This window comes from Alligator sinensis, unplaced genomic scaffold (genome assembly GCF_000455745.1).
Source record: "Alligator sinensis unplaced genomic scaffold, ASM45574v1 scaffold787_1, whole genome shotgun sequence".
Lineage (NCBI taxonomy): Eukaryota > Metazoa > Chordata > Crocodylia > Alligatoridae > Alligator > Alligator sinensis.
In genome coordinates this window covers 3939561-3954246 of record NW_005841911.1, presented here as the reverse complement: position 1 = coordinate 3954246, position 14686 = coordinate 3939561, and the positions used below count along the sequence as shown (strand labels likewise).

Below are 14686 nucleotides of genomic sequence, written 5' to 3'. Positions count from 1 at the left end.
CAACCAGTGGAGTAATGGACTGTTTCTCGACACAATCAGGAGATATGCCCTTTGTTTCCCTGCACCTGTTGCTATATTTACAAATAAATTCAGCCAATGTTTTATTTAATAAAATACGTCCTAATGAAATTGTACCAGCCATTACCAGGAAGTCTATTGCAAACACTCAACAGCTGCTCAGTCTAAGAGTTCATTTACACTGATAGGGTTGCTTTGTCCTGCTTTTATGTTTCTAAATGAGAAGGCTGCAATACAGCCTTTAGTGTTCAACACAGCCTTGCACCAATTTATACTGCTGTCCTCATGAACCTCCCACAGCACCTGACCAGAATCAGTAATAAACAGAGCAGGAGGAAAGCACATCCAATGTTTTATGCTGGAAGTTGTAAGTCAAAGTTCAGTGTCTAATTACTTTGTGTTCTACAACCACGATCTTGCTCATTCTCACTCTGCAAGGCAGGTAAACATCTACTATATTATTATTTTGCAGACATTAAGAACCAAGATCCAATCTGGTCAGAGCTGCACAACTCTTCTGACTCTCTATAGCATCGGACAGGCTCACAGAGGAATCTGGCCATAAATTGCCTTATGAGTATCCTAGACCAAGTCGGTGTCCAGTCTGGTGCTGCAGAGCCTGGTTCTCAGTCCTCTGCTTTATTCAGTATAGCACACTTTCTCTAAAATTCTGAGTAGAATCCATCCCTTTTTGTATGAATATAAGAGGTTCAACCATTCTTTGAAAAGGCCATGGCATGCTGGCAGGTAGATAAGGATTGGCATACACAACAGGCTTCAGTTCTCAGTGGAAAGGAGGAACTCTACAATATTCTCTATGAACAATAAAAAGTACATCGTATAACAAAGGTATTTGGATACTGCATAACTGTGGTCTGCTTCTAATGAAAATGTCCTTCCTACAATTTCTAGTATTGCTCATAAAACATGATAAAATCAAAAGCATTAGCTATGAAGCTCTTGGGTAAAACATAAGCCAAGTGGTAAAGATGCATTACAAACAACACTAAAATAAACATGCAGTCCCCCAAGCAAAACAAGGCTTTGCAACCAGTCTTCTACACAATTGTGAAGCAAAGCTGACAAACGTCAAATCCGAAGATTTAGTTCTCAGCTGTACTGAAAGCAGTGGTACTACTCAGCATGGATCTTTAGCAGAATTGAGTCCTACTTACAAGCATGTAAAGAAAGTTAGAGATTAAAGGTTTCCAAAGTAATGATAGGAATGGTATTCATGCAGTCTCTCATGCTGAATGATTCCTCTGGAATGCTCTTCAAATGCATTCATGTCTGAAGTAGGGTGAAAGTTACACTGCACTGCAACAACGAGGAGAAAGGAGAGATTGTTTAATGAAGGAGCAGGTGTCAACAAGTGTCTTCAGTTAGAAAAGTCATGACAACTTTTAACACATCCTCACAGCAGACACTAGCATAGCTGCCTGGAAGAGAACACGTGCTTATAATGCACACTAGGTACTGAGATAGTGAAATGGAGCAGGTTATTTAGGTCCATAAGGGTTGCGGGGCTATGGGGTACAACAGGATAATGGACAACTAGGAATCTCCTATGCTATCCTCTACCTCAAGACCACCACCGCTGCTGCAGTCCGGCTGAAAACAGAACAAAAGTGTTCATTTACAGCAATTGGCAGGATCCCTGGGACATATTTACAATGGGACGCATCATCACTTTATCCCCAAGGCATCTCTGTTACCAGCCTTTCTCCTGAGTAGATGAAAGAGGCAGCTCCTGGTTCAAACAAATTAGAATTGACCTGGGTCTTGTTTGATCAAACCATTCTCCCTCTTTTAGTCTCTCTCCCTTTTCATTCTTCAGGCTGCTTAATGCTCTGTGGACCTAATACCACTTTAGTTGACATCCAACAGAAGTTGGAAGAGGCTCGAGTCCTTGTTATTCACTGGTTTAACAAGTTTGTCATGGAAAAGGTTTCATATTGCAAAAGTCACAGCCCCAACTTGCCTAGTAAATATTACAACTCTTTACTAGAAATCAGGCATTTGGGCACCATGTGTACCAATGCCATTGCATTTGTATTGATGCCTGTAGCACTGACCTGGAAATATGTAGACCAACTGAAGGATTAATTTTTTCTAATTTGCCAGAGAGAGACATAAAAATTCTTAAGTCCACTACTCCAGTAGCAGAAAGATTGGGTTTAAAATGCTAGTCTGTACTGCACCCAGACCACAGCAGATTTAGATATTGTACCACTGAAAAATATTGACTTACATTTTATTTTTTTCTAAAAATATCACCTTGCTTACAGGTTAATGATTTAGCTGCAAAAATAGTTGTTAATCACATTATTGTGAATAAAATAAAAATAGTAATCAGGAAAGAATAAACTGAAGCTTATTATACAAAATGGTAGGAGAAAAATCAAATGAGACCACTTAACATTTTATTGCAATAAGGACATTTTAATAGAATAATTGTTTAAATAATATTCCACTAAATATAAATACTTGTTCCCATTAAAGTCATCCTACTAGAGACAGGTATGTAAGTTAAAGTCAAAACCAGTAAGGAGAAGCAACTTGAAAATACTTTCATTTAAGAGTAGCCACATAACTTAAGAGAACTGGGTCTTCAAAAGGAGGTTGGATAGATATCTGGCTGGGGTACTATGATCCCAGCACTCGTTCCTGCCCAGGGCAGGGGGGTCGGACTTGATGATCTGTTCAGGTCCCTTCCAACCCTAGAAACTATCGAACTATGAAACTGAATGTTGCTCAGTACCTTCACTGTTTACAGGTCTGTAGTATTTGTACCTTGCCCCTTTGGTCTGCAAATGGATGCCTCATGTCCTCCTAAAATTTGTTATTGCTGGCATATTAAATTATAGAATTGTTCATCTCCTATTTTCTAACCATAAAATCATTTTTAGAATACATGGATGAAGTCAGTATTTTTGTAGGTGTCAATGTTGTAGTAGTAGACAGTGAAGTCTTAGATAGACAATCAGAGAACCATCCAGCAGCACCCTCTTCTTGACCCTAGCCTGTCAAGATGCGTCATAGTAGATCATTGAAAGTTCAGGGTTAGAGTGCAGTGTAGGTTGACTAGGCATAACAGCTGCACTGCCAGGTTGGTACAAGTTTTGAGGTCTAGATACCCACTTGCTGGGAAGTGGACTGATACTTTTAGCTCATTTCATACAGGTCACCGCAAAGATAGCAGGTGGCAATTTGACTAAAAGGAGCTTTTATTGTTTGACTGATTAGAGCTTATCATCAGATAGTTTGAATAAGATGTTATTTCATTTTAGCATGGAAATACTAATAGAATTTACTGCACTAAGTTTCCAACTATGAGAGTTCCAAACAATTGGACCACGACCCACTGCTGGACTTTTGTTGTTGTTAAGCTGTGACTAGCAATCATGTTAAGTTAGATGAGGAATCAGTGGTTTTGAGATTCTTTCCAAATACAAGAGTAAAGCCCTCTTCCAACATCTGTATTACACCATAAAGGATACTTTCTTAGTCTGTTGTGCAAATAGCATTTAAAAAGTAGACATTTAAGCCAAAGTTCACAGCCTTACCTAGTTTTAACTTTCACTGAAGTCAACAGGAGTGCTACCTGATTAAAGCTGCAAGATCTGGCTTTGGTACAGGAAGTGAAAGTGCTTTTTATGATAATAAGTGTCGTTTCAGCTGCCTAAAAGTTGTGTGTATCATTTTGCATAAGCTACAATAGTGGCCATGTAAGCAGATAATGGTACATGTTACAGAAGTGGCTGAAGACTGTTCTACATTGCAGATTGCACTTCAGTTCCTGATGTGAACTAAAAGAAATGGATTTCTGGCTGAATGCAACATGCTGAATACTTAAGCAAGTGGAGAGAAGGGTTTTGAGCCAGCATACTGTACCATTATATATGCACATCTTAAAAGTACCAAATGATGATGACAGGGTTCTATTAAAGTCATTCCTTGCAAAGAGTAGTAACACAAGTGTGAGTTTAAAAGCATTGTTAAGATTTCTGCCATCGCAATAGGAAAAAAAAAATACAAAACAGATTCAATCTGTTTCCCTTATACGATAAATATTTGGAAGAGGTGAAAAGCAAATCAGACCACATCTGTGAAATGTGCACACACAAAACATATATTTGCACAGTCGAAAATTAACATCTTACTTCAAAACACTGTAATGGAAAAAAGCAAGAGAGATCTGGAAGTCAGACACTGAAAATGCAAGCAATAACTAGCATTAATTCATCCTGGTGGATTCAGGAAATAATTAAATCTGTATTCACTATTTCAGCGATTCAGAGGAATGATGTCAAGCCTCAACTTCTTTAATACTTCTAAAACTAGACACAGCGTTCTCCAACATTTTAGCAAATAAGGAAAGCATGAGACAAACAGCACATTCAGACTGCTTTAGGATTTGAAAAACAATTTGGTCTTAGTCAGCTTTTGTATTAGCTTTGCCACCTGTACTTCTGAACAGGTGAACACTCTCTCACAGCAATACCTACTCAGATAATACAGTACTCCAGTTTGTGAAAACAGAAGGTTTTAACATTAAGGCATACACACATCTAAGTTGTTTGCTTTTATTCAATAAGGATTAGTTCACTTGTACTCAAATATATGGAATGCTGGCATGAAACTAAAGCTCCTGTGGGCATATCTATACACTGTCTGTGAGGTCTTTCTGACTTGCACTTCTCTGGAAAATACACCCTGAAATGACTTTAATCATACAAACTGAATTTGGGATAAAACTTCTAAGTAGCAGTCAAAATAAAAGGTTTGTTTTATTTGTAAATTCTGTACAGAATACACTTTTTTCTTATATTATGATGGGGAAAATAGAACAGCCGTGATTTCCAAACCGTGCTATTTCCTTCACATGCTGGAGATGACATCGTTCTCTGAACCAGATATACGAAGTTTGCATTTCTTAAGTGGGTGGCACATGATTTGGAGAAATAAAACACTGAAGTCAAAATCAGTACTACCAACTTGTAGGTCTCCAGCAAAATACTTCAAAGTTGGTTTTTTTTGTTGGGTTTTTTTGCTAAAACTAGTTTCTCTTACAATTTTCTGGAAAAGAAAATCAAGAAAAATATCAAGAAAGCCATAAACAAAGAAGTGCTTTACCTAACTAGCTATCAAATTAATATACCAGTAACTACCTGAAGTTTTGGTCATTCAACTTTTACCATTTTGCAAAAGCAATTTGGAGACGCCTAAACTTATGGAACAATTATGAAAGTACCAGGAAATGCCTTTAAGGAAACTATATTCTTCAGTATTTGAGGACTACCTGGACAATCTATACATCGATAGAAAACTTGTCAGATTGTAAAACTTTTGTAAATGTATTATTTAATAAATGTACCAAGTAATCAAGTTAATGGTTAAAAAAAAAAAAAAAAAAAAAGAGGGAACTAGATATAAAACTGTTTGATAACATGTATATTTCAGCAAACAAATTGAAAGAATGCTACTATACGTTTACATTTTGGAGATCAGCCAACAAAGAAAATCCAACCATTTGCACATATTCAGTCCTCAAACTACTGAGAGTTATGATTTTTCATGCAAAGGCCTATTTTCTTCCTCCTCCTCCTCCTCCTCCTCCTCCTCTTCACAGTCACCTTCATCTGTTTGCTGTTCAAGTTCCTCTTTTGTGATCATTTCAAAATCGTTTCCATTTCCACTACTATGCTGTGACCGGTCATCTTCCCGCCTATCACTGTCTGTGTCCGAATGCCGCTCTCCTCCTGAGCCTTCTGTTCCTGAGTTTCCTGTTGCCTCAGCTCTTCCATCTTCCTCTTCCTTCTTCTCACTATCTGATTTTTCCTCACTGTCAGATTTTGGCTGCTTTTTGGACTCCAATTTCTCCTCTTTCTTTAAGTCTGCTTTTGGTCCTTTGTATTCATGTGTATACAGCGGCCTGAAGGAGTCAATGAAACCCACGTCTGCTGTCAAATTTGGCAAGAACCAGAAGTGATGTCTTCCTCCAGTTATGAGCCAAATAATAAGGAAAAGAATGCACCGAGCTGTAAGAAGGGAAAGTCCAAATATTTTATAGTATAAATATTTACATCATGTAAATCACAACTGTGTTTATAAAACTATTTCTTCATTCCTGTACTTGAAATAAATTAGGATACCAGCAAAAACATCTAAACAACCAAAATTCTGGGCTTGAGAGATGGGTCAGTCAGCAAGACTTGGGGGCAGTGATCAAGAAGCGGGCCAGAGGGATAATAAAATGCTGCTAACAAAAGTCCGTTTTAACTTTGGGATCCTAAGTGTTGGAAACAGTAAGAGGGAAGTCTTTCCCTGCAATAGCAAGGTGCAATAATTTGTTCTTAGCCAAGAATTGTTTTCTATTATGTTGTGTGAAACTCTCTCAGTAAAGTATTGTAAAGTGACAGCAGTTTTCTTTAAATCACATTTTCCACCTGCCGTTCTGTTTTAAACATTGCTGTCTTCTGCTATGCACCGTGCAAGTCTGAAGGAAACTTAAAATACACAACTTTGATTTACCTGGTCCTTAATAATTTAGTTACATTCCCAGCTTTACTTGCGTTTCAAGCGCCCCCGTTTTGGTTCTCTGCCATTCCATAGGAGACATCTTTCATGTCTGCGTGGAAGGAGGGCACAAGGCCAAAACAGACATCTGGCAATAATCTGTCACTACACACCTAAATGAGAGTGTCGTCTAGTTTTACTTTCCTTGGAATGCCATCGGCAAGTAATACTAGGAGTGTGTAAGTTATTACCAGGTTAGGCGATTCAGCCTCTGCCCTGAACTGGATTTTCAGGAGACAACAAACGCCTTCCATGGCTCACAAGCACTACCTTCTAGTTTGTAGACATTAGTCTTTCTTCTCCATCGTCTTTGTTTCTTAAGCTTCTTTCCATCATGGTCACTATCCTCCAATGAAAAGACCCTGCTTCCCATGTCCAGTTTACTTTGCTCCCCATTTCATTAGCCTTTAGATGTGGGCAGCTCTAGTGCACGCACCATCATGAAATATCCAATGCACATATAGAAACAAACATCTCCAGGGGACACAGCAGTTTTGTCATGGGGAAGAAACTGCACTATATAAAAGAGGGTAGGTATACACTCCAATCCACAGCCCTTACTTCCATGGCACAATAGTGACATACAGTGGCCACTGAGGAAATATTCACATAGGATTAGGGTACAGTTATTTTAGATACTAAGAGTAGGATTTTCAGAAGTAACTGAAAGTTAACGGGACTGAAGCTCGTGACAAGTTAGGCACTTGGAATTTTAGCCCATGTTTCTGCCTGCTTTTTATAACCAACATCTACTGATTTACAAAAAAAAAAAAAAGACACTTACCAACAGCAAGAAGGAGAATACTGGCCACGAAACAGCCTGCACCTACACTGAGATAATAAACCCCTACTCGCATTTCTGCAGGCCACAGGGGGAACAGAGTTGCAGCTATAACAGCAATCACTAAACACAAAAAGAAAGAAAAGTGAAAAACAGAATATCCGATTAAAAACAACAGGCCTGTGAAGGTACATTGTTGTCGCCTATATTAATTTTGTACAGTACTTAAAACAAGTAATGCCATTTTGTAGTGCCATTCACAAACCTAGACTGGGCTCTCTCTTTGCCTTCGGATGTGCATATTTTTAAACAAATAGCCAAGGCACAAATATTAAAGAATATGCATAAAAGTCTATGAACTGAAGAATGAAGGGGAGGGGAGGAGGCATTCAATCTTACTGCAGTCTCCCAAAGGATACAGCTTCTGCTATCTGGCTGTTTGATTAAATCTACATGATTGCATACATGTACAAACATCCTCACCAAACCAAGTAGCAAAAATGGTTCTTATGTGGATTTCTAACCTTAGACAGCAGGTGCCTTTTAGGCCTTAACCTTTAATAAAATCTTCCAGTACACAGTACTATCTAATGAAAAACAGGTTATTGGTGTGCAAGCAGCAGAATTAGCTTACCCTGCAAATATTTGTGTCCAAACTGCATAAATAAAAGCAAGGAAGGTGAATGGCTATCAAGTACAACTTAAAATTTTCCTAAAACTATTGCTTTTGGCCAGCTCTTTAGTGTGTGCCTGAATGGGTACTGCACTGCACAATATATTAATTGGCTTTACATAACTGCAGTGTACATGTTAGAGGCCTGTGTGACCTAGGTAAGTATAGAAACATTTAATCTGTGTTTAGTAAGAATAAGAGATCCCCATTATTGTGCGTTTTTATAGCATGCATTTACTTCTCTCTCATAGGGACTGTGACTCGGAGTGTGCGAAATGGGCCATATTTGATTCGGATTTGGCCTGGATTGGGAAGAGCGATTTCAGTCGTTGATTCGGATCACTGTCCCCAATTTGATTCAGCCAAATCTGAAGATTCAATGCTGATTCAGAGAATCAGCAAATCAGCCATAGACACAGCTTTAAAGGTTTTTTCTACACACCTCAAGCTACCAGGCGGCTCATGAGTGCTGCGATGCTGGGGTGAATGGAGTGTCTCACAGGAGCATGGGGGGCGCCCCTGTGTGCTCGGTGGTGAGCCCAGAAGTGGACCAGTTGTAGTTCTGGTCCACTTCTGGGTCTGTCGCTGAGCGCGCAGGAGGGCCTCCCCCCCCGTGCCCTCCCCAGGTCAGCAATCGGTCACAGGGGGGACCCCAGGTGCCCCACCAGACCCAGTCACCAAGCCAGTGGGGTGTGCGGGAGGCCCCCCCACACGCTTCCTAGCGGACTCGGAAGTGGACCGGAAGTGCTTCTGGGTCTGCCACTGAGCGTGCTGGGGAGCCCCCTGCACTCCTGTGGGACACTCCATTCGCCCCAGCATCACAGCACTCATGAGCCACCTGGTAGCTTGAGGTATGTAGAAAAACATTTAAAGCTGCATCTATATCCGAATTGTCAAATCTTTCCGAATTGATTTGGAATGTTCCAATTTGATTCAGAGAGATTAAAGGGTCTCCTGTTTAGATTCGGATTTGAAGACTCGGCCACTGAATCGGGCTGAATCTCCACCAAATCGAATCAGGGACCAAGGCTTCGACAGTCCCGATTGTGACTGAAGCAAGTTCATAGATTCATAGATTGTTAGGAGCTGGAAGGGACCTTGCAGATCATGGGGTCCAGACCCTCCCACTCTAGGCAGGAAAACAACTGGGATTAAGTGACCCCAGTGAGGTGACTGTCCAGTCTCCTCTTGAAAACCTCCAGGGTAGATGACTGCACCACCTCTGGAGGGAGTTTATTCCAGTTTAACAGTATGAATTTGTGGTCAAAGTATCAATCAATAATAATAAAAGCTTCACACGCGTCATATTCCCTGAGCAATAGATATGCTTGTTTGGTAGTTATCTACACTAACAAGCTACTTGTTAAACATTCATTCTAAACTTACCAAGTATAAGTCCCATGGCAAATGTTTTAAAATGAACCGGGTCATAGATCCACACATACACCTGTAAATAAGAAGTGTGTTAAAACTGACAAAGTTCTCTGGTAAATCTCTCAAATTTACCACCTCATCTGTATGCATCTTTATTGCTATATTCTTATACTGTATTACTTTTCACTTAGTTGGTGCCACTCTACCCTCTAAGTCAGCACTGTGACAAAATACAGATGATGATAGGTCTATAATATGAGTCACTCTTTAAACCAGAGTCTCTGTACTTCGCTGTATAATGCTGACAGTCTTGTGACTAGAACCTCTTCAAGCTAAACAGATTGTTTCAGCATTACACTGATCTTACTCTATCCCAGGTAGCAAAAGGCCTCAGCAAAAGTACATTTTATTGAAAAAGGATACATAAAATGGAAGTAATTAATTTCATACCACTGCCAGACCTTGGATGTGCAGTAAAGTACAGTTGAAGGCTAGGAGCTTCCAGCACCTGAGAAGTACTGTTACTAGATTATAAGATTCACACCCTTCATGGGTGCTTCTGTTCTTTTACTTAAAAGTTTACTTAAGCACGTGATATATCCGTCCACATTTTAAAATTCTTCAAACATTAATCCTTATAACAACCATCTGAAACAGACAAAAGAATTTCTTTCATTTGGCCATCTGATATTAGTAGAGAGATGTATATTTCTACTTAGGACGGGAAATTCTAGCACGAGATGGGCAGGAACTTCTAGCTCTCAAAGTCGTTTTCTCTCATTTTCAGCCACTAGTAGATGCATCTGTTTTGAAACATTTTTGTCTAACGTTGTCTAAAAGCAAATATAACATGAGAACTTAAGAGGAAATAAACATTCTGGAACTGTCAAATCATACAAGTGAAAGACAACATCGAATCAAGATGTTTATGAAGCCATAACCTTCACTAAAAAAGCCTACTGAAGTTTCCAAAATATATTTCTGTGGGTCAAGAGGTATCCACAAGACAACATGGAAATGGGCAGCAAGATGAAGTCCTTGATAAACGACAACTGTATGAAAAAAAACGAGGCCAGGGAGTAGATAAATGGCAACTGCATCTAGTGTACTGGATAAAAGAATAATCCAAATTCTACAGAGGTGTATCACACCATATCAAAAGGTTTAGGTGAAGCTATGCAGTCCATCTGAATCAGGAATTTACCATCCCTGTAGAAAAAGCTTCTTGCCAAGTGTAGAAATTCTTTGAACTAGTAAGATTAATGATTGTTAATGAAACTATATGGAGCCTTCAGCCAGCTGTGAAGATTCAAAACTAGTAGTCCCTGACAATAGTAACTCATCATTGTTACAGCTGAAAACATGATGACCAATAGGACTCCTTAAGAGAAGAGAGAATACAGTTCTGCAGTGACACAGCTCAGTACAATGAGTAGTACCAGTTCTTCTACACACAGCTAGTTCTGCAAAGAGCTGAGCCATATGTGGGCCTAACTGATGCTGGTCGACTAGGAAAGTTCTTTAGAGTTCTAACAACAAAGGATTTGAAAACAGAGTCCTGAATACATTGGGACACCGCCAAGTCTGGCATAGCTAGTTTTGCATGGAGAATTAACAAGTCAAATTATCAACAAAAACCAAGAAGGACAACGTCTGTAATTCCTGCTCCTCTGGGTGTGTTCATCCTGCCATACAGCTGTGTGTGGAAAAGGTTGGGTAAGTGGAACTTGCTGCATTTTTAGTGGCTGCGTTAGCCTGCTCACATGACCTATAGATTTGTTATATACACTGGATACAATTCTCATATACATACCTACTATTTTAGGTACTCACCAATTTTGTGAAGGGAAGGGTGAAATACGATATATAATCTGCAGGATTGGCAAGAATCAGCTGCATCAATTACAGCGTATTTGGTCTCTGCATGAGAAGCACCTCTCTCTATAAAGGGGCAAAATCACCAAGAAGTATAGGAATTTCCACTTGTCTCAAGTTATAGGTATAAGAATAGGAGCCCTGATGCTACGGCATTGTTAGAGAAGTAAATTATGTGTTTTACAGAAGAGGCAAGTGGAACACAGAGAGGTTAAGTGACTCGCTTGAAGCCACACAAATAAGATGGGCAAGATGACATAAGAATTCAGGAGTACTTGGTTCCAAGTTGTATGCTTTCATCTTGAGGCCACGTGGCCTCTCCATGGCAGCCACCTCCCCTGTGACAATCTTCTTTGTTATTTAAAAACTGCATCAAGAAAGGCCAACAAGTTCCCACCCACCATTCCTTTTAGCAACAAAACAAGGATAAATCACTCCAGAGAAACCCAGTAACCTGAGTATTTTGTCACCTGTGACCAGTATAATGACAATAAACATAGGAAATAACTAGAAACCTCACCTCATTTCCATCCAGGAAAACTTGATCTTCATGTGGCTCAAGTTTAAATTTCCTCTTTGTTTCCTTTTTCTTGGGTGTCCCTGGGGTCTCCTCCTAAGAACAAATAGCAATCGTAAAACAACAGGGATACTAACAAGCAAACTAGAGACTGGGAAAGGTCTTGGATTCACAATCTTGAAAATTAAAGCCCTTAAATTATTCAAAGGAAAGATATAGTAGATATATATGTTTTCTGCCTCTTTCTTGAGCAGTGATAATTAAGGGAATTGTAACTGTACCTTAATGATTACTACCTTCTAAAACACAAAATTAAGGGAACTAACTGCAGCTGTACCTAATTGTGCATCTTAGCTTGGAAGGGTTTCACCAGAGGTCCCATGATAACTTTGGCCAGCTCCTTCAGCACTCTTGAATGAAGTTCATCTGGTCCTGCTGACTTACAAATGTCTAACTTTTCTAACTGATCACGCACCATCTTAATGTCAACAGTAGAAAGGCAGTCATTCCCACCATGCCCATTCTGAACCTTATGTAATATGATTTTCCCCTTAGTCTGGTGAAATACCAAAGCAAAGTAGTCATTCAGGAATTCAGTTTTCTCCTGAGTGTCAGTAACTAGCTGTCCTGAGTTGTTAGGCAGTGGCCCCACACTTCCATTTGTTTTCCTCCTGTTCCCTACATGCCTAAAGAAGGACTTATTATATCAGGAGGCACTACTTCACTGTCAGGGTGGCTAGGACCTGGAACCAACTTCCAAGGGAAGTGGTGCTTGCCCCTACCCTGGGGGTCTTCAAAAGGAGGCTAGACAGCCACCTAGCTGGGGTCATTTGACCCCAGCATCCTTTCCTGCCCATGGCAGGGGGTTGGACTAGATGATCTGCTTAGGTCCCTTCTGACCCTACCAGCTATGAAACTATGACTTCCTATTGTCTTGGATTTCTGTTGCTAGTTTAGTTTAAATTTAGTTGCCGCCTAAGCCTTTCTAATCTGCTCCCTACAAGTGCAGGCCATTGTTGTATAGTTCTCCTTGGGAACCGTCCCAAGCTTCCCTTGTTTGTATGCCTTTCTTCTTTTTCAAGAGGACTATGATATCCCTGTTAAGCCAAGAGGGCTTACCAGCCCTTCTGCTACCTTTCCTCTGCATGGGAATGGGCTTCTTTTGTGCATCGAAGAATGTGTCCTTGAGGAACGACCACTCTTCATGCGCTCCTTTCACCTTCAGTCCCTGGTCCCACAGCACTTCCCTGCTATTACTCTGAGCCTGCTGAAATTCACTTTTTTGAAGTCCAAAACTTCAACCCTGCTAGCTGACTTGCCTGCTTGCGATGGACAGTGAATATGATGGTTTTGTGGTTGCTGTCGCCCAGGCTACCCTCTATATTCAAGTCGCTCAACAGATCATCCCCTTTGGCCAAGACCAAGTTTAAGAGCGCATTACCTCTCGTTGGCCTGTGTACTTCCTAAGTCAGATAGAGCTCTTTGATACAGGTCAGGAAGCAACGCAACTGATCTGACTTAGCTGAGTGTTCCTCCCAAGAGATGTCTGGGTAATTGAAACCACCCATGACAACCATATCCCGTACGTGCATGGCTTCTGCCAGTTCTCAGTCAACTCCAAACTGAGCTCCTCCTCCTGCTTTGGTGGTCTGTAGTACACACCTACAGTTAGGTCTCTCTCACCACACTCTCCACCCTGAGTTTGACCCAGAGGGTTTCAAGCTGCTCTGCTTTGGAGCTGATGTCAGCCTCCAAGGAGGTGTTTTACATTTATTATGTATTCTTCAACTTACTGGCAAGTCCATCCCTCAGTGAGAAAGTTAGATTTTTCTTTAGAACCAAAACTCCTTCTGCCCTTTGTGTGTTCATAAACACAAGAGCTAGATGGTTTAGGGGTATTATTTTTTTCATTAAAAGTTGGCTTGTTCAATATAAGTGCCATCACTTCCACTTAAGAGGACACAGATCTGATGCATAAGTCAGGTGCCTAAAACATCTGCTTTACATCAGTTCAATCTTTGGTCTTTGGGCTGACACTACAAAGTGTCCATTCCAATATTATTATAAAACTCCTTTAATAGTAGTGCAATACTTCGAGACGATCAGGACCCACCTGAGGTATTTAATCCTAATTTGAAGTTTAGTGTGCAGTAATATAGAAGTTAGGAATTTTGAAATTACATATACAAACTATGTCAATTTTATAAAAGCTTTTAATAATGCAGGCCATGTTTTGAACACTGAAATGACCCACCATTAAAGCTGTTTAAAAATGCTGAACAACAACAACAACAATAATACTGCTACAGAAGCACTCTTAAATACCAGCCAAAATTTCAAAATGAGACTTCTAAATATGGAGCTGTGCACAAATTGATGCACTTTGTTATATACAAGCAGATGCTAGAATATACTTGGCTAAGGCAAGTATATTTTATTTGGCACAGTTTGTTCCAGCTGAACAAATTAGAATTAGATATGGGAAATAGAAACTAAGAGCATTTTAATGAAATTCAGTTTTTTTTTCCTTTTGTGGGTTGCACTTACCTTTTTGCACTCTTCTTTCTCCCCTTCCTTTTTCTTTTCCTTCTCTTTCTCCTTCTTAGTTTTTTCATCTTTGCCACTTTCCTTCTTGATCTTTTTTTCATCCTCTTTCCCACTCTCAGCCTTTCCTTTTTCTTTTTCTTTCTTGATGTCCTTATCAGGCTTCATTTTCATCACTTTTAGTGCTCGGTGAAAGAACTGTTTCTTAAGAAGCCTTACAATAAATGAGGTTATACATATAAGTGCTTTGGAACAGCTGCATTTAAAACATAGTTATGTTGTTAGATATGTGCAACAGAGTAGCTGAAAGAGTCACCCTCAGCAG

The 14686-nt window shown here is 39.9% G+C and overlaps 1 protein-coding gene across 1 annotated transcript in view; it reads right to left on the bottom strand.

Annotated features, from left to right (window-relative positions):
* Positions 1-4132: 4132 nt before the first annotated feature.
* Positions 4133-14686, bottom strand: part of SEC62 (SEC62 homolog, preprotein translocation factor) — a 32831-nt gene continuing 22277 nt past the window's right edge. The window contains exons 4-8 of the mRNA XM_025198023.1: positions 14365-14575; positions 11821-11913; positions 9438-9498; positions 7382-7501; positions 4133-6059 (exon numbers count right to left, since the gene is read on the bottom strand). Coding sequence (XP_025053808.1) covers positions 5584-6059; positions 7382-7501; positions 9438-9498; positions 11821-11913; positions 14365-14575 — 961 coding nt within the window. The 3' untranslated portion in view covers positions 4133-5583. The remainder of the gene's footprint in view (positions 6060-7381; positions 7502-9437; positions 9499-11820; positions 11914-14364; positions 14576-14686) is intronic.